Genomic DNA, 26,601 nt, shown 5'->3' on the forward strand with positions numbered 1-26,601 from the left:
CGTTGTTTTTAGTTCCCCTTTTAGCCTTCAAGAAAAAAAGAATCGGGGGGACGGACTGAGAATAATGGAGGAAACCATTTTTCATGTATACTACAAGAGGTTTTAAGACTGTATTTAATTCCTAAAATGTCCACTTTTAGGAAAAGGTTTTCAATCACAGAAATATGTTTAGGTGACAAAATAAGTATAAGATCAATTATGGTTTTGTATTTTTAATCTCTAAACTCTCTCTCTCAAATAAAATAAATAAATAAAAATAAAACACTGTAAACCTCTGCCAAACAGAAATGGTCAGATAAGCAGGTGTGCTGGGCACTAAATGTTTACACACACCGTGTGTTATAGTGTTTCATTTCATATTTAAAATCTTTGATTTATGAAGAATATACACAAAATTACAAAATATGCTTTTGGTATGTAGGATTTTGATGTGAAAGAAATACAATTAAACAGATTCTCAACATTTCAGTCCAAAGCAAGCACAAAATTCTTTTCATGACATAAAATCCCATAAAGTGCCATGATAGCATAATGTGTTTACATGACAAAAGTACAGAACAAGAAGATTTATCTTGAAACCAAAGAACAAAACTAAAGAACAGACCAACAGTTGCGTCTCAAATAATGAAACTCATTGCCTTTTTTACTTTACATTGAATAATTTCTCTGTTATTTTATATATAATTTAATCATTTTTGCCTGCTGAAGTATTTCTGTCCAATTTATTGCCTATAGTAGCACAGAAAAGGGCAAATGCAATGCCATGACATAATTAAATCTACAGCTACTGGACAAATTAACCTAAAAAGCTCCTGCCATCTCAACCAAAGTAACTAGTGCTGATCCTTTCCTGTTAAAGCGTAAAAGTGTAAAAGCTTGAATGCAATCCCTTTATGAACCAGTAGAGAGAAACCTCACACCTACCAATATGTTTGTCCAGACGTTAAAAGTAATGTCGTTATATTGTTTACATAGCAATAGGGTCTCTCTTCTTCATAGCATCATTTCTAGTGCAAAATCATAACTAATGATTCTGTTTGACCTATTTTTAAGTGCAGAAATACATGTTTCTGTTTTTGACATACAGTATTTCCACAGACTCAATCATAGTCATATGAAGGTCCTCTTGTTTGACAGTAAGTTGAGTTATGTACACTGTATAAAAATTAGATTTGAAATACATTTTACCTTAAAAAACAACTAACATATAAATATAACAATAAAGTTAACGCTTTTTTTAAAAAAAATGAATTATTAATCGTAATTATTCATTAGCACCACTTACAAAGTGGTGAAATAAATTGGAGAAAGCTTTTGTGTGCAGTCATAATTCACTTACAGTCAACTTCATTAAAACAATGAAGCTGACTGAGTGAATTATGTTCTTCAGTTGCATGAGAAAATAGACGTGTGAAACAATGTAGAAGTTTGAGAATATTTTAGCAACACTGAGAGCCTCATTTTACACCGCTACTATATGAAGGAAGTGAAACGCAGACAATGGTCAACATACAAGCTGCAGGGACACAAGCAGCTTTCCCACAAAGAGTCCATCTTCATTTTATCCTGTCAGTGTCCCTAGAGTCAGATCCACACTGATGAATATGCGCCCCTGTTAGTTATAATTAAAACAGTTATATTTATTTTCAAACTTCTTTAGGTTCATTCAAAGACACTAAAGTGATAAAGCCAAAACCCACAAGGTTTGATATAACTTTTAATATATTTCTAACTACAGCGAGATAGATAGATAGATAGATATACACACATACATACATATATATATATATATACACACATACATACACACATACATACATATATATACATACATATATATACATACATATACTTTTTTTTTAATCCCTAACTCACTGAAAAAGACATTCATTTACAAAGTTTTTATTGTTATTTAAGGAATTTTGAATCAGGATAATATACATGACTGTATATTCTTATCTGATCTCCAAAATATGATTACAAAGCTGCAAGCATAACATTTTTTAATTGTTTTTGATACAATATGAAACTTCCACAGTCACCTCCTAACTGTTTTCATTTTCATCGATCCTCAGTTCAGTGTCCAGTGCTGATTATGAGGGAGTTCAGTTCACTAAAGCTCAGACTCACACTTAAGGTTTATGTTCTCTGTTTCACACCTGAGGCTGTGAAAGAAAAAAACACAATTATAGCAAAATAAATACTTTTACAGTTACCCATCAAATTATGGCACTGAAATTATGTAATTGTATATCAACCTCTTTTGATCATGAGCCGTCTTGTTACTAGTCTTCTTAAGATGCTTCAGTTCCCGATACACAACACAGCATGACACTGCTATCAGGGGAGATCCCAGTGCAGCAAAGACTAGCCTCAGGTAAGGAAAACTGTGTGCTGAGAGAAGAGAACACCGTGATAATTATAAGTACAGTACTTACAATTTATTCAAGTGTAATTTTTGGTAAGACTTGTTATTAATATGGTTAACTAACTGTAAATATATAAACGCTTGGGCACAAACCCCACACACTGGGTACCCTTAAGCCTTGTTTCTGGAGGTGCAGGTTTGTGAGTTGATGTATTTCATGTCAATCTTTTCCTAAACTAATCAAGAAACTTTAGTGATTAAACTAAATGAAGAGATGGTGAAAGAAAACTGGAACAATGGGGGAAAACACTCAAACGTGTAGCGTGGCCCTCCAGGTTCCTCCTCCTCCCTGCCTGTCTACCCATGAGCTCAACAAACTTGTACAATATTTATAGATGCTGTAGACAGAGTTTATTAACATTGTTTTAATGTTACTATCATGTTACAAAAACAGTTTAGATAATGTTTACAAATCTGTTAATTTTTTGTGTTATTATAATTTTTATTGAATAAAAATTAACTTAAAAGTACTTGACTATGACTTTACTAACTTATTAACCAAGGTATGATGAAGTATTACCTACATGTTTTTATTTGGCTTTGACTAAAACTAAATTCAAAGTAAATGTAAAATATGTTGTCAACCCTGTTTGCAACATAGAAGATCCCAATATGAAACAGGTCATCATCTGACCTGACCCAGTTCCTGGACACGTCACACCTTGTGATGAAAGCCAAACAAAGGCTCTTATTCCCCAGGAAACTAAAACGGACTGGACTCGCTTCTCTGCCTCTTATGAACTTCTACAGAGTGACAACAGAAAGTGTCCCCTGTCTTAGTATGACGCTGTGCTTTTAATAGTGTCTTCTTTGTGCTTATATGCATGTGTGTTTGTATATATGTGTATATATATTAGGGGTGGGGGAAAAAATCGATACTGTGTAGTATCGTGATAGTTTGTTTGCTAATAATGTATCGATACAGGGACAGCAGAAATCGATATTTTGTTACAAAAAAGGTTTTTGTGCTCTGACTTCAGAGCATGTTGATCCTTTTTCTGGGCAAGAATCCTGACATTCCTTCACTGTCCAAATGTGACAGTTTACTTATTTTAATTTAAGACATGTTTTATTTTAATTAAGTTTAAAACTTTATTATTTAATGTAAAATTATGTTTTGTTTTAATTTACTTTCAAATTCTTCAGTTGCTGAATGGGCTGCATAGTTTTCATAAATTGCATAGTTCAGAATAGCTATAATTGTACCAGATGGTTGCATTCAGTTAAGTTGGACTAGACTGTAATACAAACCGTTCAGTTTGTCATCAATAAAACTGACTAAAATGAGAGAAAGACTGAGTGTGAGACTTTGATATTAGATAAAATGAATATTGGTAAAGTTTACCTTTATGTACAGAATCTAAATATCGCAAAATATTTTAAAAAATTGTAATAATATCGTATTGTGCGTTAAGTATTGTGATAATATCGTATCGTGGGATGTATGGTGATTCCCACCTCTAATATTTATACATAACGACAATAAAAAGGATTCTTCTTCTTCTATTATAATGCATACATGTCACAGGTTAATATGGTCATACAGTGCAGCTCAGAATATTCTATCACCAAGTGGAAAGTTTCAGTGTGCCTTTAAAGTGTAGGTGGTAGTTAAAGTGTAGTCACTGGGAAATAAAAGATTATTAAATCATAAAAAGTAATAGCAGCCCATGCGTGGCTAAATAACCAATAATACCTCTACATAGACAAGTACTATATCAGCAAATACTGTTCACTGTACACTTGCATCTTTCTTTCCATATGTTTTTCTGCATTTCTGCTTCTATCATTTGTTGCACAAGTGACGTGTACTGTGTTTAACAGTTTAACAGTTACATGTCTGATTATCTTTATAATACCATCAACACTATTCAATAAAGAGTAACTTACATAACTTGCTTTCAGCTTTGTCATTGCCTTTAACATCCAGGGTGAAATAAATGTTTTTCTCTCGGACTCCACCTGAATTAAAGACCTCAGTGCTGTATTGACCTGAATCATTCCTCCTCAGGTTTGTGATCTTGATTGTCCCATTCCTGATTAGAAACTGTAGTCTGTTGTTAAATTCTTTGTCTATTGTTATTGTTTCTTTCTTCAGATTGAACACAATTATATTCACGGTGGGAAGCATCTTCAAACATGTCACCTCACGGCCACTAGCATCAGTCATCACTTGGATATACACAGTTCCTTCAAGAAGAGGAGAGCATGGACATGTGTTCGTCCTGAGGTCACATGTGGTCGCATCGACTGGAATGAGAGCTGGAAAAAACACATTTAATAGAACATGAGGTGAAATTATTCACACTACAAATGTGAATGTTTGGCTTCTTTATGAGGACAATCTTACCTTGAGTTCCTCCTGCTAGTAGCACAATGATAAAAAACTGTTCCATGCTCTTCATTCACCCACACTGTGGTTTCAATCTTTCAAAGATTCTAGAAAATTATGTACAAATCTGGGTGTAAATCTGCTGCAAACCTGAGTCCTAACTGACAGGAAACAGTAAATGATATAGACAGGTTATTTTCACAACAGCAGGAAATAAACTGCATGTCTGCGTGTTGTAGCGACCTGATTTCAAGAAATATCCATCAAATGCGAATAAACAATTTTCCCCTTGCTCTTGTAATTAAATACACAAAACTGAATCTAAACAATACACACTTTCAAATGTGTGTCAGACACTATTTTTTCTTCATGTTTACTTTTGAGAAAAAACGTGCAACATCTAAAGTGATAAGTTAAGTTACAAATAGTCTAGACGTTCCTGTGGTGAGAGCTTTATTGCATAACAGTCTTTACAGGATGTCCATGACAGATGTCTTTTTATGTTTGGAGGTTTGCAGAGTTTGCTTTCTGAAATGAAGGGAGCGAACTGATGTAGAAAGAATAAAATGTAAGCAACCTGTGAAAAAGCAGCTTATTAAAAGGATGCAAATCATTAGCACAACATGAAACAGTGAGGCAATGCTGTCCAACAAACAAAGGAGCCTTTTATCTACCAAAAGAGGCTGAATTCAATATGAGAATTTCAGCTACACAACTCACAAGTATTTGGTAACAAGCACAGATAAAACTGTAAATTATATTTCCAGTGGTAAGTCACCTGTGGATAGAAAAACTGTGTAATAACATAACAAGAGTTGAAATGTCACTGTGAATATAGTAAAATAAATAAACATATAAATAAACACGACATGATTCTGCAATGGAAGCAAACATTACAAATCTTCACTTTGTAATGTTTTCAGTAAGAACAAAGAGTGATGGTGAACATGAATAAAAAAAGAATCAAGAAAATCTGTGTTTCGTCAGGGAAAAGAAGGATGTAATAAGCTTACTTACATTTGAATGGATGCACATAGCAGCACAGGCTAAGAAAGTAACATGTAAGTGCTCAGCTGGAAGTGAGAAAAGCTCATCTGTGAAAAAAAAGACCCGTGTATGGGTACTTCCTGCATTACAGAACAGAGATGGAACTGTCTGTGTGGTCCAGGGCTTTTATAGACACTGAGGCTACACTGACTTTTATTTTGCATACCTCTTCTTATTCTGCCCTAAAAATATAATCGACAGCTAGATCTATGAACACCAAGATGTATGAATGTACATGGGCATACCCAGCTGGGTGGGCATCGCATAGGTTTTTACTCTGCCAGAATGTAATGCCACAAAATAACCAGCTCAACATATATTGAGGATAAAATTTTGATTTACTTTTTGTAAGAGTTTCAGTATTCTATTCTATTCTATTCTTATATATAAACGTTAATAGGTTATTCATGTGTTATTAAATAGAAACAGGCAGTTTTGCATTTTGCAGCGCTGTGTCCTGCTTATTACACAGAAACTACCACAGTTGTTTCCATGTAAAACTTTTTAAGTTTTCTGAAAGTTTTAGGTTTGCAAGTATCAGGCTTGTAATGTGCTCCTCTGTCTTATGGTGATTCTAATTTGGATTGGGGAGACAGACTCTATCTCTACTTTTAAAATTAGGCTTTAAACTTTCGTTTTTGCTAAAGCATATAATTAGGGCCGGAACCCCTCCGTTAGGGGTTAGGTGTTCAGAGCAGCAGCTCCCCAGATACAGCCTTTTTTACCTGCACAAATGCCACCTGGCACAGCCCTGTCCACTGGACCAGATCCAGAGCACCCTTTTGTTTTTAAAGCATACATGTTATGTAACGGTTGTTTGCATTTGATGTTTTGTTGAGCTGTATGTCCAAATTTTGCTCTTTTGCACCCTCTGGTGGTGAACTATGGAGGGTACAGTTGTTTGCAGTTTGGGTCTCCACCCAGCTACTTCTTTGCTACTGCACATTGTGTCTGCATGCTGCAGCTCGTGGTTAGCGCCACACATGGAGAAAGACATGTTCAAAGTTAGAGAAAGAGAAGAAATAAGTAAGAAATAAGATGGAGAATAAGACAATAAGATCATAAAGGAATATTATCCCCTCCTGGATGTCAGCTCACGAGGTTTGTGTACTGTAAATGTTTTATTTTATGTGATTAAAGACTTTTGATTGATTGACACCAAGTACAAGAGTGCATTTTGATGTGATGATTTTTTTTGTTGTTGTTTTCGTCGGTGAGTAGTTCTCACGGGTTTTATAACTCTACATTGTCCCTAAGTCAGTCCTTGAGGTTGCTATATGTCGTTTGATGTTTGAGCTAATGAATGGTAAGTCTAAAATCTCTATATTATCGCGTGGTGCCTGTTCTACATCTAGCCAGGGCTCATAAGAGGGTATGTTTTAACCTTCCTGAGATGGTTGTAGGCTGTTGGCTAAGAAGTAGTGTTGAAATTTAGGCAGATCTAGTCCTCCTTTATCCTTCGTCCTTTGTAGCATTTTAAAACTAATACGCAGGGGTTTATCTTTCCAAAGGAATTTAGAAATGAACAGTTCCAGAGTGCTAAACCAGTCTGGTGGTGGTTTACTTGGAATCATCAAAAACAAAAAATTGATTCTTGGCTAGACCATCATTTTTATTGTAGCAACCCTTCGATCCCATTAGTGATTTGAGTCTTCCATAATTCTTTTTCTATCCCAGTGCAATCTACAAATATAAATATTTAGGTATTAATGTCTCTAATCTTGCAGATTTAACTAACCTAATCCAAACAACACCCCAATTTAAAAAAAAATAGAAGGAGTAATTAATCAGAAGAACTGTAGATTTTAACCAGTTTGTCGAATAATCTGAAACCTTTGAGAAAGAGTTTATTTAAGCAATCACCTCAGGGAGAGTGGTTTGTGAGTTTTGGAGAAAAAGCAACACATCATCCACATAAAGACTAATTTTATGTTCTACATTCTTGCATTTCATGTCTTTAATCGCAATAGCCGTCTGATTGGTGCTGCCAGTGGAAAAACTGCAAACAGTGAAGTGGAGTGTGGCCATCCCTGTCTCTGGAGACAGAAGTTGCAGGATGTTTGGTCATTTGTCCTGACACATGCTGTTGGGAATTGTATAACATTTTTAACCAGTTTATGAAAGAGTTTCCAAAACCAAATTTGTGTAGAGTTGCAAATAAAAATTTCCAGTTAACTCTGTCAAATGCAAATATTAATAGTCTATCAAATTAAGTAGTCTACAGCTATTTGATTAGTGCCTACCTTTTATGAAACCATAATGGTCAGGATATATATTTTGAGGGATTATTTTAAGGTCAACATTACTAAGGGATACTGGTCAATAGCTGTTGGGAAATACAGGGCCTTTGCCTGGTTTTAGTAGGAGACTAATGTTGGCAGAAACGTCTTGATGTATGCTCAGTCATCCAGGTAAGTAAATCTCCAAACGTTGATTCTGTTCATCTGGACGTAGGGTAAGATTGGAGAAAGCTGCAGTTTCCCCAAACAGTACATTATGTACTGTTTATAAGATTGGGGAAACCTGCAGTCAGCTGAGAATGAAGAAGTCACTTGGACGAGTGATGAAACGTTTCTTCCACTGTAAACTCTACGTCCATATGAACAAAATCAATTTTTAGAGAAAATGTTGGCAGAATTCATATTTGGTGGTAGTTTGCTATTTTCCTTGATTTCCTGCAACATTCTGTGGAATACTGGTGCCAGAATTGTCCCGAATTCTTTGTAGAATTCTGCTGGAAATGCATCTGGACCTGAAGCCTTATTATTGGGTATACTTCTCAGGGCTTCCTGGAGTTCACCAGATGTCAATGGCGAATCCACTGCTATTACTTGACTGTCTGGTCATTTTAGAAGGGTTAAGTTGTCAAGAAACTGATCAGTTTCCTTTTTTGATTGGTGAATATAAAGTTTTGTAAACAAAGTGAACTTGACTTTAAGTGACTTACAGGTTTCTTTGAAAAATACTTTCTTATATTCAGGTTCTTCCTTTTTGCTGCCATCCTCCTCTCCTCCTTGCAGGTCCTGGCAGCGCAGGTTTGCCGCTGCTAAAACTAAACAGAGCTCCCTGAAAGGCACAGCCAATCACATTGGCCATATTTGTCACATGAGGTAGGACTCCAGTAGAGAACATAATTTAACTCTTTCTGCACCACTGGGTGAATGAGACATTGACAGATCTTTTTTTTCTTTCTATCGGGTTTGTTTTCTTTACTCAAAGAGATCAAATTATTGGTGGGGATAAATTCAATAATCGCTGGATATTGGTGGGGACATGTCCCTTACGTTCATGCCAAATCAACGCCCATGCATCAGAGCTTTCCCTGCTTCCCAGAGAACAGATGCTGATGTTCCAGGCTGGTCATTACAGTCTAAATATAAAGCCCACTCTTTTTTTTAAGCATTTAATAAAATTTTCAATTTTAAGCAATTATGTATTAAATCTCCAGTTTTTACTTGGTGGAATGATTTTCTTATGTGTTAGACTCAAACACACATTATCACTGACAGATATAGGTTGTATCTCAGTGTCTAAAATGTCGCTCAATAGTGAGCTGCTGACTAGGAAATAATCCAGATGAGAGTAAGAGTGATGGACATTTGAGAAGAAAGTATATTCCTTACGGCTGGAGTGAAGGTAATGCCATGCATCGCAAAGTCCGAAATCACTCATATACTGTTTAATTATATTTGTTGACTGCCAGTTGCTCTGAGTTCCTGCTGCATTGAGCCTGTCCATTTCTTCATTTAGTCCAAAGTTGAGGTCGCCCCCAAGAACAAATGAGCAATCTTGGTGTTCCAAGAATGCAGTAAAAAAAAAAGTGTGGAAGAATGAGTCATCAACATTTGGGCCATATATACTTACAATACATATTTTTTTGTTAGTAGATAATTTAATGATTAGAAATCTACCCTCTCGATCTATAAATGTGTTGAGTACTGTAAAATTAATATTTTTATGTATTAAGAATGCTACTCCCCTTTGTCTAGAGGCTGAGAACACATTAGGAAACTCAAGTTTTTGAAGTTCATCTGTAGCTGTGGCAGGTCTATGAGTTTCTTGTAATAAAAAAAGAGCATGTGTGTGATCATGCTGTTCAGATGTTTAAAGATTGAGGGTGTTGTGTGTGACTGCTTAGAAAAACAGGTGATTGGTGTAGTAAAAGAAGGGAGAAGGAAGAGAACCATGAAAAAGGGCAAGCGGGAGGTATGAGAGAGAATACTTAAACAAAAAATGAGAACATTGTAATTAACTTAACATCACCTTGAATTAATAATCTGATGTTAGACAGATGTTAATGGAAGAGGAGGATAATAGAAAAATAGTGGATTCTTATCTATAGTGTCGTTAATGCAACCAGGGAGTGTTGCTGGGGTTAGAACTCTTACTACTATCTCATCAGAATACTGATTGTTGTCTCAGAATTCTCACGTTATTCTTGGAATGTTGACAAATGTCATGGTCCCTGTGCCCCGCTGGTCGACCCTCTATTAGGCAATATGTTTGTAGTTTGTTTGCTCTCTGTCTCTCTCTCTCGCCACGGCGACGCTCATTGCGGGCTCCCGCTGCTGGCCCACACACCTGCTCTCATCACCCCACCGGCCGCTGATCCCAGCTGATTACTGCACTACTTAAGATGGCGAGTCTGCACTAGTCTTCGCTGGATCGTTGAGCTATCAGCGTCAGTCAAACTTGTGTATCTGCCAACCTGTATCTTGAAAGCCCTTTGTTATTATTCCGCTAACCCGACCTTTTGTGTTTAGATCGTTTTTGGAACCGGATCCTGAGAGGAGTGACTGAGGAGGAGTTTTTGTACAGAAAGTGTGGAGCACCTTTTCCCGTAACCCTGTTTCCCACGGACCCTGGCGACCCGGACCCGTTTCCCCTGCACGTTGTATATAGCCACTTGGTGATTGTGTTCACTGTGAATAAACGCACTGTTCTTCGCTTAAAGGAATACCCTGGCCTGCGCCTCTCTGAGTCTCTTTCGGAAACCATATCAACAAATGGAATTCACACTTTTACATCAGAATTCTGGATTTCATCCCAGATTCTATCACAGTTCTTAGAATTCTGGACTTTACTTAAGAATTTTCCCTTTATTCTTAGAACTTTGCCTTTTAGAATTATCACTGAGTAATAGAGGCTCAAGAACACAACCATTATGTACTCCCATGTTATCCCAGCAATATGTTCACCATAGAAATACAGTCAAACAGATCCTCCACAGTTGAATCCAAAGCAAATGCTGTAAGGTCTGTTGGCCATTAGGACTAAAACACTGAAGTCAAGTCTATAGAAGACACATTAGACAGAGCAAAAATGCTATTTTCTTTAACCTCGAGGTAGTTTGTATGGAGGGTGTTTATATAAAAGGAATAGAGAACAAGAACACAACTGAGTCTCAGTACTTTACCACTGCTAATAAAAAACGTAAAAAGAAAAAATGTGAAGTGACACAAACTGCAGATGTAGCCAGTAGATACTTACATGAATTTATTTTTAAAAAATGAAATAAATAAACTAGAAGTATTTGAGCTGCTTTAACATCCCCAATGTGAGTCACAGTAGAATCACCATCAGTCCAAGCACAACTTCCATGTCACCTCCTTGTTCAGTGTGCACTGACAAAGTTAGCCTACTTTATTAAATGGCATGTACATCAAGGAGTTAACAGTCAAAATTGGCTTCTGATAAACCTCTAAGACAGTTCTGTGGAAAGCTGAAAAGGAACACCAGCACATTCATTACGTGGTAGAAATAAAAGGAACCCCTCGGAGCTCGAGCAGACTTTTTACTTATTACTCACTCTTTCACTAAACTACTTTTAGATCTGTAACAAGTTAACACTATCTTGCCCATCACTTTGTGTCTACTAATACAGCACTACCCTTGCTGAAATTCAGCTGTTTATATCTCATCTTAAATGGGAAAATAAATATTTAATGGTCCACAGTATCAAATGGAGCAGATCATCTACAAGCACAACTAACTGAGCAGTATCAGGATTACATAGTAGGTCATTACCCTCTAAAGTCAGAACTATGAAAAAAAATTTTACATTCATTCATTTTTTTAATCAATTTGCATTTATGAATTTTAAATTAATGATTTTTACTGCATGCAGTATTTTTTTTTCTATTTATTGCTTACAGTAGCATCGCATGTGTCTGATTGAATACATCAGCTTATTTAAGGAAAAAAAGTCATGCTCATAATATTGTGGTCTCAAAAACTCATGTACCAATTATTATGCACACGGCTTTAAAAGGACAAATTCCCTGCTGTGACATAATTAAAACTACAGTTGCTAGAAGACTCTAGAAGAGGTGTTGCAAATTTAAATGCAACACCTCCATAAACCAGTAGAGGGAAACATCACACCTACCCATATGTACAGGTCCAGATCATTAATTTTATTTTATTGTTTACACAACAATAAATGCTCCCTTCTTCTTACCTAGTTGAATTAATTGTATTTCTGGTGCAAAATCATAATTCTGTTTGATCTATTTTTAAGTGCAGAAATACATGTTTCTGTTTTATGCGCATAGTATTTCCACAAATTCAATCATACTCATCCTAAGTAAGAAAGTATTTCTGAAAGTCCTTTTGTTTTGCACAATAAGCTGAGTTATGTGGCTAAGTAGGAAACAACTAACATATAACAAAGTTAAATTACCACTTCTTCTAAATGAAATTATTAATTATTGATTGTTATTAGTTATTCACTAGCACCACTTACAAATAAACTGGAGAAAGCCTTCACTTGATATCATACTTCACTTACAGTCAACTTCACTAAAACAGTTACATTGTTCTTCAGTTACATGAGAAAATAGACGTGTTAAACAATGTAGAAGTTTGTGAATATTTTAGCAACACTGAGAGCCTCAGTTTCACCCTGAGATCTCACCATATGAGGAGATATGTTCATTTTACACCACTACTATATGAAGGAAGTGAAACACAGACAATGGTCAACATACAAACTGCAGGCCCACAAAGAGCCCAGCTATTGTACTTTTATTTCTCTTCATTTTGTCCTGTCAGTTTTTCTAATTTCAAATCCACACTGATGAATATGCCATCCTATTAGTTATAATTAAAACACAATTTTTCAAACTTTTTCTATTCATACAAAGTAATATATGAATTAAATGAGGCACTAAACACAAGGTTTGATATATCTTTAAATATATTTCTAACTAGAGTGAAATATTTTTTTTTAAAAATGGCTACTAAATCACTGAAAAAGACTTTTCCCATTCATTTACAGTGTTTCTATTGCTTTTAAGGAACTTTGAATCAACATAATATACATGACTCTATATTCTTATGTGGCCTCTAAAATATGATCACATAGCTGCAAGCATAAAATTTGTATTGTTTTCAAGTCTTTTTCAACATTAAACACATATAATATGAAACTTCCACAGTCACCTCCTGTTTGTTTAAGCAGCTTGGAAAAGAAAGCAACTGGACTTCTTTAAGTTTCATGAAAATTTTTCATCTCTGGTCCAAGAGGCATCTTCACTTCTAAAAACAAATGGTGGAGAGTCCCAGGTGTTTAAACCCTGGTAGGAGTTGTCCCTTATGAGCGTCATTGACCCACGATTGATCATGTGCTTTATTGCATGAGCCAAGGTGTTTAAAAAAAAAAAGCATGAGTCCTTACCACCAGAGGTTTTGAGTGAAACCACCCTAAGCCCTTACCTAAAACTATTATGTGACCCATCACTTGACAAAGCGGGGATTGAGGAACCTGGGAAAGGATCTAAAAACTGGGTTGTAGGTGGCAGACACTTGGTGTTGTAATGGTAATGACTCACACCTTGGGTCATGTGATGACAGACATGATTATTAGTGGGTCAAAGACCTTCTTAAGTGAGACTCTCCACCATCTGGTTTCAGAACTGAAGAGGTTTGTCGAATGAGAGGTGAAGCGTCTTCAAGAAACTCAGCGAAGTCCAGTTGCTTTCTATCCAAGCTCCTTAGACCATGACCTGGATGACTGAGAACCTACACAGACATACTTCTGATTGTTGTTTTTGAATTTCCTTTTTTTTTTTTAAATTTCATTGATCCTCAGTTCAGTGTCCAGTGCTGATTATGAGGGAGGTCAGCTCCCTAAAGCTCAGACTCACACTTAAGGTTTATATTCTCTGTTTCACACCTGAGGCTGTGAAAGAAAAAGAAAAAAACAATTATAGCAAAACAAAGATTTTTACAATTACCCATCAAATGATGGTATTCACTGGAATTATGTAATTGTTTATTAACCTCTTTTGATCATGGGCCGCCTTGTTAGAAGTCTTCTTAAGATGCTTCAGTTCCCGATACACAACACAGCATGACACTGCTATCAGGGGAGATTCCAGTGATCCCAGTAATTTATGTTAAAGCAAATGTGACTGCGTTTGCAACAAGGAAGATCTTAATACTCGTATGAAATAAGTCAGCTTGTTATGGGGTTGAGGATTCACTACTATATAACTAATAGTTAACATCATTACATGTTATTTAATACTTCAATAAGTGACCTCCATACAAGTATTAAGAACTTCAGCTTTGTTTCGTCCGTAGCCTTTGCATGTTAACACTTTCTGATTCACACGTGTTCTTATCTTTTATTCTTTTCATTCTTTTTGTGAAGCACATTGTGAAGGAAACTGCTAGATAGATAAATATTATTCTCATTTTTATCTTTCACTAAACCTGACCATACCACACCAGAGCTGGTAGTGTTACACACTGAAGAAAAGCCACACTGAAAACTTGTGCTGAACGAGGACAAATTTCCTGTCACAAAACCGCATCTGCTAAAATATTTCTTCTCCACAGCTTAATGTGCTCATTTAATGAAACTAATAATAATCAGTGACCAAGTGGAAAGTTTCAGTGTGCCTTTAGAGTTTAGGTGGTAGTTACTGGGTAATAAAAGATTATTAAAAAATAAAAATGAATAGCAGCCCGTGTGTGGCTAAATAACCACAAATACCAATAGAGAGACAAATACTGCATCAACATATACTCTGTTCTATTCTGTTCACTGTACATTTGCATCTTTCTTTCCATATGTTTTTCCCCCATTCTAGCTTCTATCATTTGTTGCACAAGTGATGTTTACTGTGTTTAACAGTTCCACTTCCACATGATGCTTACATTTGTAATTAACTTTATAATAACATAAAAACTAGGCAATAAAGGGTAACTTACATAACTTGCTTTCAACTTTGCTGTTGTCTTTAACATCCAGGGTGAAATAAATGTTTTTCTCTTGGACTCCATCTGAATTAAAGACCTCAATGCTGTATTGACCTGAATCATTCTTCTTCAGGTTTGTGATCTTGAGTGTCCCATTCTTGATTATAAACGTTAGTCTGTTGTAAAATTCCTTGTCTGTCGTTATTTTTTCTTTCTTCAGACTGAACACAGTTATGTTTTCCTTGGGAAGCACCTTCCAACACTTCATTTCACGGCCACTAGCATCAGTCATTACTTGGATATACACAGTTCCTTCAACAAGAGGAAAGCATGGACATGTGCTCGTCCTGAGGTCACATGTGGTCGCATCAACTGGAAAGAGAGCTGGAGAAAATGCATTTAATAGAACATGAGGTGAAATTATTCACACTACAAATGTGAATGTTTGGCTTCTTTAGAAGGACAATCTTACCTTGAGTTCCTCCTGCTAGTAGCACAATGATAAAAAACTGTTTCATGCTCTTCATTCACCCACGGTGTGGTTTTAATCTTTCAAAGCTTCTAGAAAATTATGTACAAATCTGGGTGTAAATCTGCTGCAAACCTGAGTCCTAACTGACAGGAAAGAGTCAATGGGAGATGATATATTTAGTTATTTTCAAAGTTAGGAAATCAACTTTCACTTTTGCTTGCCAACAAAAAGACTGAGATGAGTTGTTTGCGTTTTGTAGTGACCTGATCTCAAGAAATATCCATCAAATGCAAATAAACAATTCCCCCCTCACTTTAATACGCAAAACTGAATCTAGACAAAACACACTTTCAAAAGTGTGTCAGGCACACATGCTTTCTTCACATGTACTTTTGAGAAAGAACATGCAACATCTGAAGTGACACGGTAAGTCACAAACAGTTGTTCCTCTGGGGAGAGCTTTATTACTTAAGAGTCTTTACAGGGTGTCCAAGAGAGACATCTTTTTATGTTTGTAAGTTTGCACAGTTTGCTTTCTGAAAGGAAGGAAACAAATTGGCGTAGAAAGAATAAAATGTAAACAACCTATGAAAAAGCAGCTTGCTAAAAGGATGCAAATCATGAGCACAATATGAAACGGTGAGGCAATGCTGACCAGCAAACAAAGAAGCCTTTTGTCTACCAAAAGAGGCTGAATTCAATATGAGAATCTCAGCTACACAACTAAATAATAAACAACAATAATCAAATAAATGAACATGACATGATTATGCGATGGAAGCAAACATTACAGATCTTCACTTTTCTAATTAGCCTCAGGCTAATTAGCAGGCCTTTAGCATGAGGAGTGATGATGAACATGATGATGAACAGGTAAACCACTGTTTAATCAAGGTAAAGGTGAATGTAAATAGTTTACTTACAGTTAAATGGATGCACAGAGCAGCACAGGCTAAGGTAGTATGTAAGCACTGAGCTACAAGTGAGAAAACCTCATCTGCCAAAAAAAACCGACCCATGCATGAGTACTTCCTGCTTTACAGAGCAGAGATGGAACTGTGTGTGGTGCAGGGCTTTTAGAGTCAGTGAGTCTACTTTGACTTTTATTTTGTATACATCTTCTTATTCTGCCCTAAAAATAGAAGTGACAATTACATCCATGCACACACGTCCATCAGAATGTACATGTTGGCATCAGTTGGGCATCTCATAAGTTTTTACTCTGCCACAGTGCAATGCCACAAAATAACCAGTTCAACATATATTCAGCATAAAATGTAAATATACATATTGCAGGAGTTAACCAAGAGCTATTCTATTCTATTCTGTTCTGTTCTATTCTATTTTCCAAATAAAGTTCATGAGCCATACCATGAAGATATGAGAAAGAGTTGTTGAAGCTAGGTTAAGAGGAGAGGTGACAATCAGTGAACAGCATTACGACTTCATGCCAAGAAAGAGCACTATAGATGTTTGCTTTGAGAGTGTTGAAGAGGTATAAAGAAGGTCAGAAGGAGTTCCACTGTTTATTTGAATATCTAGAGAAAGCATATGATAGTGTGCTAAGAAAAGAACTGTGGTATTGCAGGAGGAAGTCAAAATTGGCATACAAATATGGGATTATGAGAGGGTGGTGCGCAACATGGATAAAGAAAGCAAGAGCGTGGTAAGGTGTGCACATGATGAGCTAGATGGGTTCAAGGTAGAGGTGGGATTGCATCGGGGATCAGATGGGAGCCACTTATTATTTGTGAAGGTGATACACAGGTTGATAGATGAGGTCAGGCAGGAGTCTCTGTGGATTTATGTTGTTCACAGATGACATTTTGATCTGTTTAGAGAGTAGGGAACAGTCAGCCTGGAAGAGTGGAGGTTTTCTCTTAAGAGAAGAGGAATGAAAAGTCAGTAGAAGCAAGACAGACTAAATGTGTGTAAATGGGTACAAGTGACACTGCAACAAGTACAGGTAATGAAGGTGAAGTAGTTTAAATGTCTCAGGTCAATCATCCAAAGCAAACAGGCAAAGCATGCAGGCCAAGTGGAGTGGGTGGACATGACTGTGTGGGGTTATTTGTAAATAGCAGCAAAAAGGAAGGTTTATAAGGTTGTAGCGAGACCTACTATGCTGTATGATTTGGAGACTGGCAATAACAAAAATAAAAGATGCAGAGTTGGAGGTGACAAGAGTTTAATATGTTAAGATTTTCATTGGCAGTGACCAGAATGGACAGGATTAGAATTGAGTCTCTCATTTGGACACCTTAGACTGTCCAGTTTGGAGACAAAGTTAAAGAGGCTGAGATAGTTTGGACATGTCCAGAATAGGGATAGTGGATACAATGGACAAAGAATGTTAAATAAGGAGCTGCCAAGCTGGAGAAAAAGAGGAAGACAGGGATCGTCTGACAGATGTTACTAGGAATGGGGTGAGATGGGGGAAGATGATCTTTTGTGACTAAAGAGAGCAGCCAAAAGGAGAAAATAATACTAAATAGTCATATGATAGTTAAGTGTAAATAGTAAACATCTACCACAGTGATTCCCAAAGAGTGGTGTGGGGGCCCCTGGTGGGCCACAAAGGTAATGCAGGCGGGCCTCAGTAGTAGCAGAAATTCTATTTGAAGTATTTATTGTATATTTATACAAATGTATTTATGTAAAAGTATTTATCTATCCTTCTATCCATTCTCTACCGCTTATCCTTTTCAGGGTCACAGGGGGGCTGGACCCTATTTCAGCTGTCTTAGGGCAAGAGGCAGGGTACACCCTGGGCAAGTCGCCAGTCTGTTGCAGGACCAACACATAGACAACCATTCACACTCACGTTCACCCCTGCACTGACACCCATGGGCAATTTAGTTTCCAATTAAACTATCCCCACTAACTGCACGTCTTTGGACTGTGGGAGCAAGCCGGAGTACCCGGAGAGAGCCCACGCAGACACAGGGTGAACATGCAAACTCCACTCAGAAAGATCTCAGCCTGATGGTGGAATTAAACACAGGACCTTCTTGTTGTGAGGCAACAGTGATAACCACCATGTTGCCCATAAATAAATATATGTATAATATATTATAATATAATAATATGTATTTATTTATATAAAAAGGTGAGCTAAAACTGGTGACAGAAGGTGATCATTTGGGGATATTGTTCCCCTGACCTAAATTTACTGCTCTGTAGTAGTGGAGTTTGAGTAGTGAAAATGTCTATGGTAATGGTTTTTATTAATGTCTGAGTTTGATAAGATAAGAACTAAAATATAAACTACTAAAATAATTTTTAAGATACAGACCTAACTCGGGCCTAGCTGACAACCTGTGTAGAATTGGCCTTGAAAGATGTGAGAGTGTGTGTGTGTGTGTGTGTGTGTGTGTGTGTGTGTGTCTGTGTGTCTGTGTGTGAGTGAATGAGCGCACACACAGGACACTACACAATGATCGGTGAATGTCGGATTTTTAAAGTGTATGATTTAATGAAAAAGGGGATCGTACTGAGTAAATTGTGATTGACAAACACAAAGTTTTAAAGAGAAAGACATTTGGATTGAAAAGAAAATCATGCTGAAGTGAACGTGCTAATGAAATCCAAACTGAATGAAATGTGAATTAGTGAAACTTATTCATACTGTATGTGAAAGAATGCTTAAATGTAATGGAAGTTTCAGTGCTAAAAGAGAGAGAGAGTGAGTGATAAGGTGGGGCTGAAGTTCGGTGAATCTAATGTAAACACATGACTGGCCGACTAGATATTACAGAGAGAGAAATGGGCTGATTAGGCACGTGACAAAGTATAAATTGGGATGCCTGGAGGTGCCCTGGGTCAGTCTCCGGCACCCGGCAAGATGAGCAGTTCAAAGGAATGAAGCCCAGAAGTTCACTGTTGGAAATTCCACCAAAGGAGTGATTGGTCATAGTGGACTGGACTTAACTGGACTTCTACCATTTTCCAGGTGGACTGCAACTTTTCAAGATTTCCAAAGATTATAACTTTGAAAAGATGTGTGATCTATCAAGGAATCCTACTTTCCTGATTATTTCCATTAATACAGAGCATTGAAATGGAACACATCAGTGCTGGAAGAGCTCCTCTCTCCACCAACCTCTCGCCCCAAAATGATAAGAACAAAGTCAGCATAAGCTTAGAGTGGGTTAATTAAATAAGTAAAATTAATGTACTTTGATTATTCTTTTTATACTCTTTTTAATTTTTGCTTTTACTTTTCTTAGCTTTTTCAAGCAATATCTTCCCTTGGATTCTGCAGGCAGGTTAATAAGTGCCATAGTCAAGATATATACAGTGTATATATATATACATATTTAAAAAGGTGATGATTAAACAAATGGATTACACAGAGGTCTTTTCCTGTTTCATATGTTAGGCTATCCCCTCTCTATCCCTTGTCTAATTTTGGTAATTCCACACATTGCCGGGAACCCAAACAAAAGAGGCTCTGACCGAAATCTGACCGTGCAATGCAAACTCTGTTTGCCAACAACCAGGCTCCTCTCAGCATCAAAAGACTCCACCTCTAACCTAAATAAACAACTGGAAGTAAGTTGTTTTTAAAAAATTAACATTAGCCTACTGCAACTACCTTTTTTTAGTTGTGGTAGTTGCCTGGGTTATGTGCCACTTCAGTAGCTGAAAATAATCATATGCATTTCTGAAGGCAGACAGAAAGAAAACATATTACTGATACAGAGAAACTTTTCTATGCGAGACCATTGCAAAAAGTGCAGACTTACCTAATGTCCACTTTACTGTTACTCATTTTATATTAAGATTTAAAAACTCTTGTTAATGCTTTCCATCAAGTTTAACAGTCTGCAGTTTATGAACTAACCTCAGCTGACACTAGCTAACAATGTTAGCTTGGTGGCGAGTAACCTTCAGTAATAGTAATAAACCACACAGCAATAGTACATTCATGTTGTTGTAAAAGGATGACAATATATCATATCACCAGTCTCCCTCTGTTCTTTGTCGTGTTCTCCATTTTTCCTATGTGGTGTTGTGTTAGTGCTACGTTCTCCAGTCACGTCAAGTTGTTAGTTGTCAAATTCAAGATCCTTAGGACTAGTTTAGCTTTTGTTTGTTTCTTTCAGCCTTGATGTACTTTGTTTTAGTTCATGTTTTCCAGCAATAAAGCTGCCATCTTTAGTTAAGTTTTAAGTCTCCGAGCCCTGTCTTCCACACAGCTTACCATAAAAATTATAGAGATTACTCACTGAAACTTTAATAATTATTTATTATTATTTTATCATAAAAAAAAGGCAATTCAACTGACATTTTAGAAGTGTAATTATTTCTAAAAGAGTAAATCATTAACGGTGATAAAACATGTAAGTGAAACAGATTCTAAAGAGATAAGAAACAAAGTAATTACATCATTTAGTCATGTCAAAGTATCAGTTAGTCAGAGAAAAGGAGACAGGTGGGCTGATAATAAGGTAATCAGTGAGAGCAAAGCCAGGAAGAAAAGCTAAAAACTGAACATAAACTGAACTGAACTCTTTAAGCCTGAATCAACATGATGCAGTTTGTCTTTAAACGGTTAAACAAGAGTGTAACTAGAGGAAGCAGACAAGAAAACAGCATGAGAGATGTCGACAGAAATGAGGAAACACTGAAAGAAAAGGACAGAGATAAGACAGAAGGAGGAACACATTGGAAAGGGGAACTAACTAAATTTAAAGTCATCAGAGCCAAGAACCGATGGCACAAACGAAAAGGCTAAAAAAAAAAAAAACGTATACAGACAAAGGAATAAACTATTATGTGAACAGAAAACTAAATAGTAAAAATAACAGAAACCTAATCCAAAGATAACCTAAAATCCCAAACTTCAATACCAAGACCCAGGGACCATGACAATTTCCGTAAATCACCAAATGCACAAAAATCAATGTTACAAATATGTTGTGATTGTGTAACTATAGAGAAGCAAAATATATGAAAACCCAGTCAATTAAAATAAAACAAAAAGCATCTTTAGCATAATAGAAGCATTATTCACAATACTATATTTTGGATTTAGCATAAAGAGATTTTTACACCATAACACTAACGAACAGACTGATGACAAAACATTATCAGTATGGTATTATTGTCACTATAACAAGTAATTGGCCGTGCTCATATCTGTATTATTGTAGGGTTTTTTGATATGTTATGATTTGGTTCTATATAAATAAATCTGAATTGTCTTTAATAAAAAGGTGGTGTGTCTTTGTTTACAGAGTAAAAAGTATTAATCATTGATGAAACCAAGTAACATGAAACAAAAGGTTTTCTCATATTCTGTAACTGTAACATCTGGATGCATTGTCATGCTCAAAATTGTTGCTCCACTTTAATTCATACATACAAAACTTCAGTGTTTTTACTTGAATTATTTCCATTTAAATGATGAATTTATGCTCTGTTGTAATACAAAAGTAAAGATGAAGCAAAGAAAATCAGTATTTATACGTTTTGATGGTTTGTTTTGTGATAGAAAAGATGTTTAGGGATTAAGCATCACTTCCTCCCTCTGTGGGCATTTAGTGGTGTAGTCTGTAGAAAAGCACAGACCATATAAATCACCTGATTTTAAGGATTTTGCGATACAAACAATCTTCCTGTACAATCATCATGTTGGTTCAGTCTGATAAGATCACTGTGAAAGCTTCACTTGGCCATACTCCACTTCCTCTTCTCTTCCCTTCACTTGCTTCTCCTGCTGCTGCCTGATCCTAACATCAGCGTACATTACTTCCTGGTCATCTTCCTCTGCATAGAAGCAAGATAAAATTAACATCAGTGAATCATTAGGGTAATAGTTTTTGTGAAACATGCTGTTCTGACCTGTTTTGATCATGTTTTTACTGCAGTAGAGCTGACTGGTTAGCAATACCCACTTATTTCAATGAAATTATAACATTATGAAGAAATCATTAGCAAGAAAGCTAAAAAGTGTCTTCAAAAAAAAGAAGCAAAGTATGATTCTGTATATCTACAAGAAGAGCAAAAGGCTGAGTGAGGTGATTGAAAAGCAAGTTTTGTACCTTTTTTTGTTTTGTTTTTTCTCCTCTCAAAACAGATGACAGCTACACCCACAACTAAGAAAATCACCAGTGCTGAGAGAACACCACAGATCACTGGCAAAATACCTCCTTCTAAAAATAAAAGGACACAGGACAGAAACACAAACAGATGACTTTTGATGCTAAAACACAATCTTGGACATACTTTATAGCCTCTAATGAAGAACAGCAAAAGCACAAACTACATTTATCATAGATAAGATAGAGAAGACAGAGAGATTATTTATTTATTGAATAAGTGACCAGTTTTTGTAATATATTTCTAAAGGCACTATTGCCGTGAAATTCTCACCAGATGTCAGTGACAAGCCTTTCCAATCCACACACGCAAAGAAATCAAACCACAGATTTCCATAAATTAGGATATGTTCAATAAAGAGAAATGACACAGAGAAAACACACTTACCAAATTTACTACTTTGTACAAAAGCCTTTGTTGGTGCATCCTATATGGAGAAACGAGTTCTCAGGTGGGATTTTGCCAATTCTTCCGCACAAGAATCTGCTTATTCTATGATCTCTGAGCTTTAGTTCTTTCCATAGATTTTCAAAGTGATTCAGGTCAAGTGATTGGCTAGGCCACTCTAGAGTTTCCATGGCTTTGTGTTTGGGATCATTCTCTTGCTGAAACGTCCACCCTCGTTTCATCGTCATCATCCTTGTAGATGGCATCTGATCTTTATCAAGAATGTCTTGGTGCAATTTCCAGCATGCCAGTCCCATATGCTGAACAACAGCCCCACACCATGATGTTCTCACCTCCAAACTTCACTTCTGGTATGGTGTTTTGGGGGTGATATGCAGTGCCTTTTGATCTTCAAACATGGCGTATATTATGGTATCCAAAGAGTTCCTTTTTGGTTTCATCTGACCAGACTATATTATCCCAGTATTTCACAGACTCGTCTAAATGTTGTTTAGTAAACTTAAACAAGCTTCTTCAGCAATGGAACCTTCCATGGTGGTTGAGTGCATTACTTATCGTTTCCTTTGAAACAATTATAGCTGCTGATTCCAGGTCTTTCTGTAGCTCTCCACAACTGGTCCCTGGCTCTTCTGATATCACAAGGGCCAGCTATCAGAACTCAAATGATTATTCTTTTCACTCCTCTGTCTGAAATCTTCCGGGTTAAATTATTTTCTTTCCACTTCAGGATTATGGCCCCAACAGAGATCAGTAAACTTTAGTAGTTTAAAAAAATAAAAACCGATGCTATCAGTATGTTTTGTTAAAAAAGTAAGGTTGTGAAGGTCTTGCTCATTTGTTTTACCCATTATGAGAGATTTCTTGTGTGACACCTTGGTAATGAGACACCTTTTTATTGGTTAGCAGTTGGAAATGAACCACCTAAAATTAATTTGCACTAAGTGACAGGACTGCTTTATTATTACTGGCAGATCTCAGCTGGTGTCATGATTTTCAATGCTTTTTTGCACCTTTTTCCCTTTGTCATTTCTCAATATTACACATGAAATAATTAATGGACATCTGTGGTTTGTTTTCTTTACATTTGTGGATTGGACGGGTTGTTACTGACATCTGGTGAGAATTTCATGTCAATAGCACCTTTAAAATTAGATTAACTTGGAAATTTGGTGATGTGTTAAATACTTTTTTTACCCATTGTATAGATACATATGGATTATCAGAACAATATTAAATTTAGATCTAGTAATGCAGGGAAAAATTACCTTGAATAAAAATCTGTAAAGTCCGCTCAGCTGATGTTTGTCCATCAACATTAAAGCCCTTACGGTGTGTTCACACCGAACGCGATGGACGCGAATAGAGCGTCAGGTTTACATGTAAAGTCAATGGAAAAGCGCGATGACGCGCGATTGCGGGTCCCGCGAAAATTCGGAAGCAGATTTGCGTCGCGAAAACGCCAAAACTCGTGAAACGCGCGTCAGTGTAGCGCGTCTGGCGCGTTTGACTCGCGAATAAAACCACGCGCGTGAGTTTTTGTGTTGCATTTTGTGCATACGCGCGTTTCGCGTCTACCGCTCGAGTTGGAAAAATCTGAACTCCAGCGTCAAATCGCGCCGCGACAACCAATCAGGGGCCTGGTGACGTGGCTCTGACCTAGGTCAAAGGGGCAGATCCAGCCAAAGCCGTTCATTCTTCATTCAGTATGGAGGAAAAGCTCATCAGTGCCGTGGCTAATCACCCGGAGCTGTACGATGCTAGCTACTACTTTTACCGAGACAGGAATAAAAAGGACCTAGCTTGGAGACACATAAGTGAGGAGATCGGGCAACCTGGTAAGTTCATTCCTTCTTTTTAATTTTCAGACTGACCCGATGAACCCGCGCAAAAGCTAGCAAGCCCGCCTACTGTCCCGCTATTTTCCCACTGATGTACAAATACCTTTCCGCTAACAAGATAATGCGTTTATTCAGAGGACATCTGCAGGAGAAAGTGGAAGAGCCTCAGGGACACTTATAATAAGGAGAAGAAGGCAGAGAAGGAGAAGAGGAGTGGGTCTGCAGCAGGATCGGGGAGAAGATGGAAGTTCTTCGCGGTCATGGGGTTTCTGGACCCCTTCCTCACCCCGCGGGAGACTAGCGGTAATATGGTGCGGACCGTGGAGAACTTCTCCCCCGAGGACCAGGGACAGCCCGAAGAGGCAGCAGGGGAGTGTCAGTCAGAAGGTATGTTTACATTGAGTTAATGTAGGCAGTTAATTTATGCGTGTTGTCATACAGGAACATATTTTGTTTATTAATAAACAGTATTCAGTAGTCCCGCTGTTCATCCGTCACTGCCTCGCCTTTTAGCTGATTTTTTTTATTGCACCGTACAGCTTTCAACAATGCGCATTGCATTCTGCAGCCCAAATGACAAATCTCCTCCATGTCGTGTCTCCTGCGCTTGCCAAACTTATCATGTTTGGTTTTGATAACCATCACGTCCAATAGAAAAAAACAGCACAAAAACACTCATAACTATGAGCCTCATTCGGAAATACACACCTGCACCGGGAGCAAAAAAGGCGCACAAAAGTGGCGCCGCAGACGGAGAAAAAGCGCGGCATAATACTTTTACGTTTTAAAATCGACAAAGGTTTTCACTTTGAGAATCAACTTGTGAGAACTGTGACTACTGTTCATGTGCTGCAATAAATGAGAGACCACTGTATATAATAATAATAATAAGTATATAATAATATAATATTCTCTATGACTATTGTCTTCAACCTGTTAACATCTAATATTGTCTTGATAGAGTCAAGTAATCATGCAGCAGAGTCCTCAGCTGTCTCTTCTCCTGGCTCTCCAGTCCCTGGTCCCTCAGCTCCTGCTGCTGCACCCACAGGTATGAACATCAAGCACTGACAGCTTTTTACTTGCTTGAATTCCCTTGTGATCACCTTTACTAAATATCTACAACCAATCTGTTTATATCATGTTTTTTTTTCAATTTTGAAAATGAAAATCTAGTAGCAGCCTTCTCATTACTTTGTGTTGTTTTGTGCTGTGTTTTACAGGCCCACAGAGGAGGACAGCTCGAAGGCGGGCGAGGGACGGGTCCCAGGACGGTCCATCGGCGGTGGAGCTGGCCATCCTGGAGTCCCTAAAGAGGCCACGCCCGTCTCCAACTGAACATTTCCTCCTCGGCCTTGTTCCTGCTCTGGAGAGCATGCCGCCTCAGACACGAGAATTCGTGAAATTTCAAATTTATAAATTAGCTTTTGAAAACAGCACAGCTGTGTTAAATTTGGAAACATTGGACCCTAATGATCAGTAGTTTTCTGATGAGGCAGCAGCTCTCCAGGGCAGAAACAATGTTCTTATTTTTCTCCTCCTTCTCCCTGAGGCTCTTCCACTCCAAGCTGGGTCCTTTTTATTCCTGTCTCTCTGTAAATAGTTACATTTCATATATTTATGATAAATGTTTTTGTTAATGAATTTATATTTTTTCAAATAAACATTTATAATGACAAAATGTCTCTGTTCTACTACACAGCAAATATTGGCACCCGACTTGACACAAGTAGAATTTATTTCATATTATACTAATGACAAA

The 26,601-nt window shown here is 37.0% G+C and overlaps 2 protein-coding genes and 1 long non-coding RNA gene across 5 annotated transcripts; 1 reads left to right on the plus strand and 2 right to left on the minus strand.

Annotated features, from left to right (window-relative positions):
* Window positions 1–1,901: 1,901 nt before the first annotated feature.
* LOC146524565 (uncharacterized) lies at window positions 1,902–17,842 on the minus strand. Of its 3 annotated transcripts, none has more exons than XM_085133236.1 (4): window positions 15,487–17,842; window positions 15,027–15,398; window positions 2,259–2,394; window positions 1,902–2,165 (listed from the first exon to the last, which is right to left on the minus strand). In XM_085133236.1, exons 1-4 carry the CDS (start codon window positions 15,539–15,541, stop codon window positions 2,114–2,116), a joined length of 615 nt encoding a protein of 204 aa, XP_084989362.1. In that variant the 5' UTR covers window positions 15,542–17,842; the 3' UTR covers window positions 1,902–2,113. The 3 variants fall into 3 exon arrangements, 2 of the variants coding, with proteins under 2 accessions (XP_084989362.1, XP_084989369.1); XM_085133243.1 differs by lacking the exons at window positions 15,027–15,398; window positions 15,487–17,842 and adding exons at window positions 4,319–4,690; window positions 4,779–6,200; XR_014869405.1 differs by lacking the exon at window positions 15,487–17,842 and having other exon boundaries at window positions 15,027–15,480.
* Window positions 17,843–20,835: 2,993 nt separating this feature from the next.
* Window positions 20,836–24,328, minus strand: LOC146524566 (uncharacterized). Its single transcript, XR_014869434.1, has 3 exons — window positions 24,267–24,328; window positions 22,536–22,646; window positions 20,836–22,260 (listed from the first exon to the last, which is right to left on the minus strand). It is a non-coding gene; the product is annotated as an uncharacterized LOC146524566 (long non-coding RNA).
* LOC146524567 (uncharacterized) lies at window positions 24,322–26,438 on the plus strand. The gene is made up of 4 exons (XM_085133202.1): window positions 24,322–24,836; window positions 24,975–25,226; window positions 25,801–25,890; window positions 26,063–26,438. The coding sequence occupies exons 1-4, from the start codon at window positions 24,707–24,709 to the stop codon at window positions 26,320–26,322; spliced, it is 732 nt and encodes a 243-aa protein (XP_084989328.1). The 5' UTR covers window positions 24,322–24,706; the 3' UTR covers window positions 26,323–26,438.
* The last annotated feature ends 163 nt before the right edge of the window (window positions 26,439–26,601 follow it).

Source organism: Neolamprologus multifasciatus, chromosome 2, assembly GCF_963576455.1.
Source record: "Neolamprologus multifasciatus chromosome 2, fNeoMul1.2, whole genome shotgun sequence".
NCBI classification, from domain to species: Eukaryota; Metazoa; Chordata; class Actinopteri; order Cichliformes; family Cichlidae; genus Neolamprologus; species Neolamprologus multifasciatus.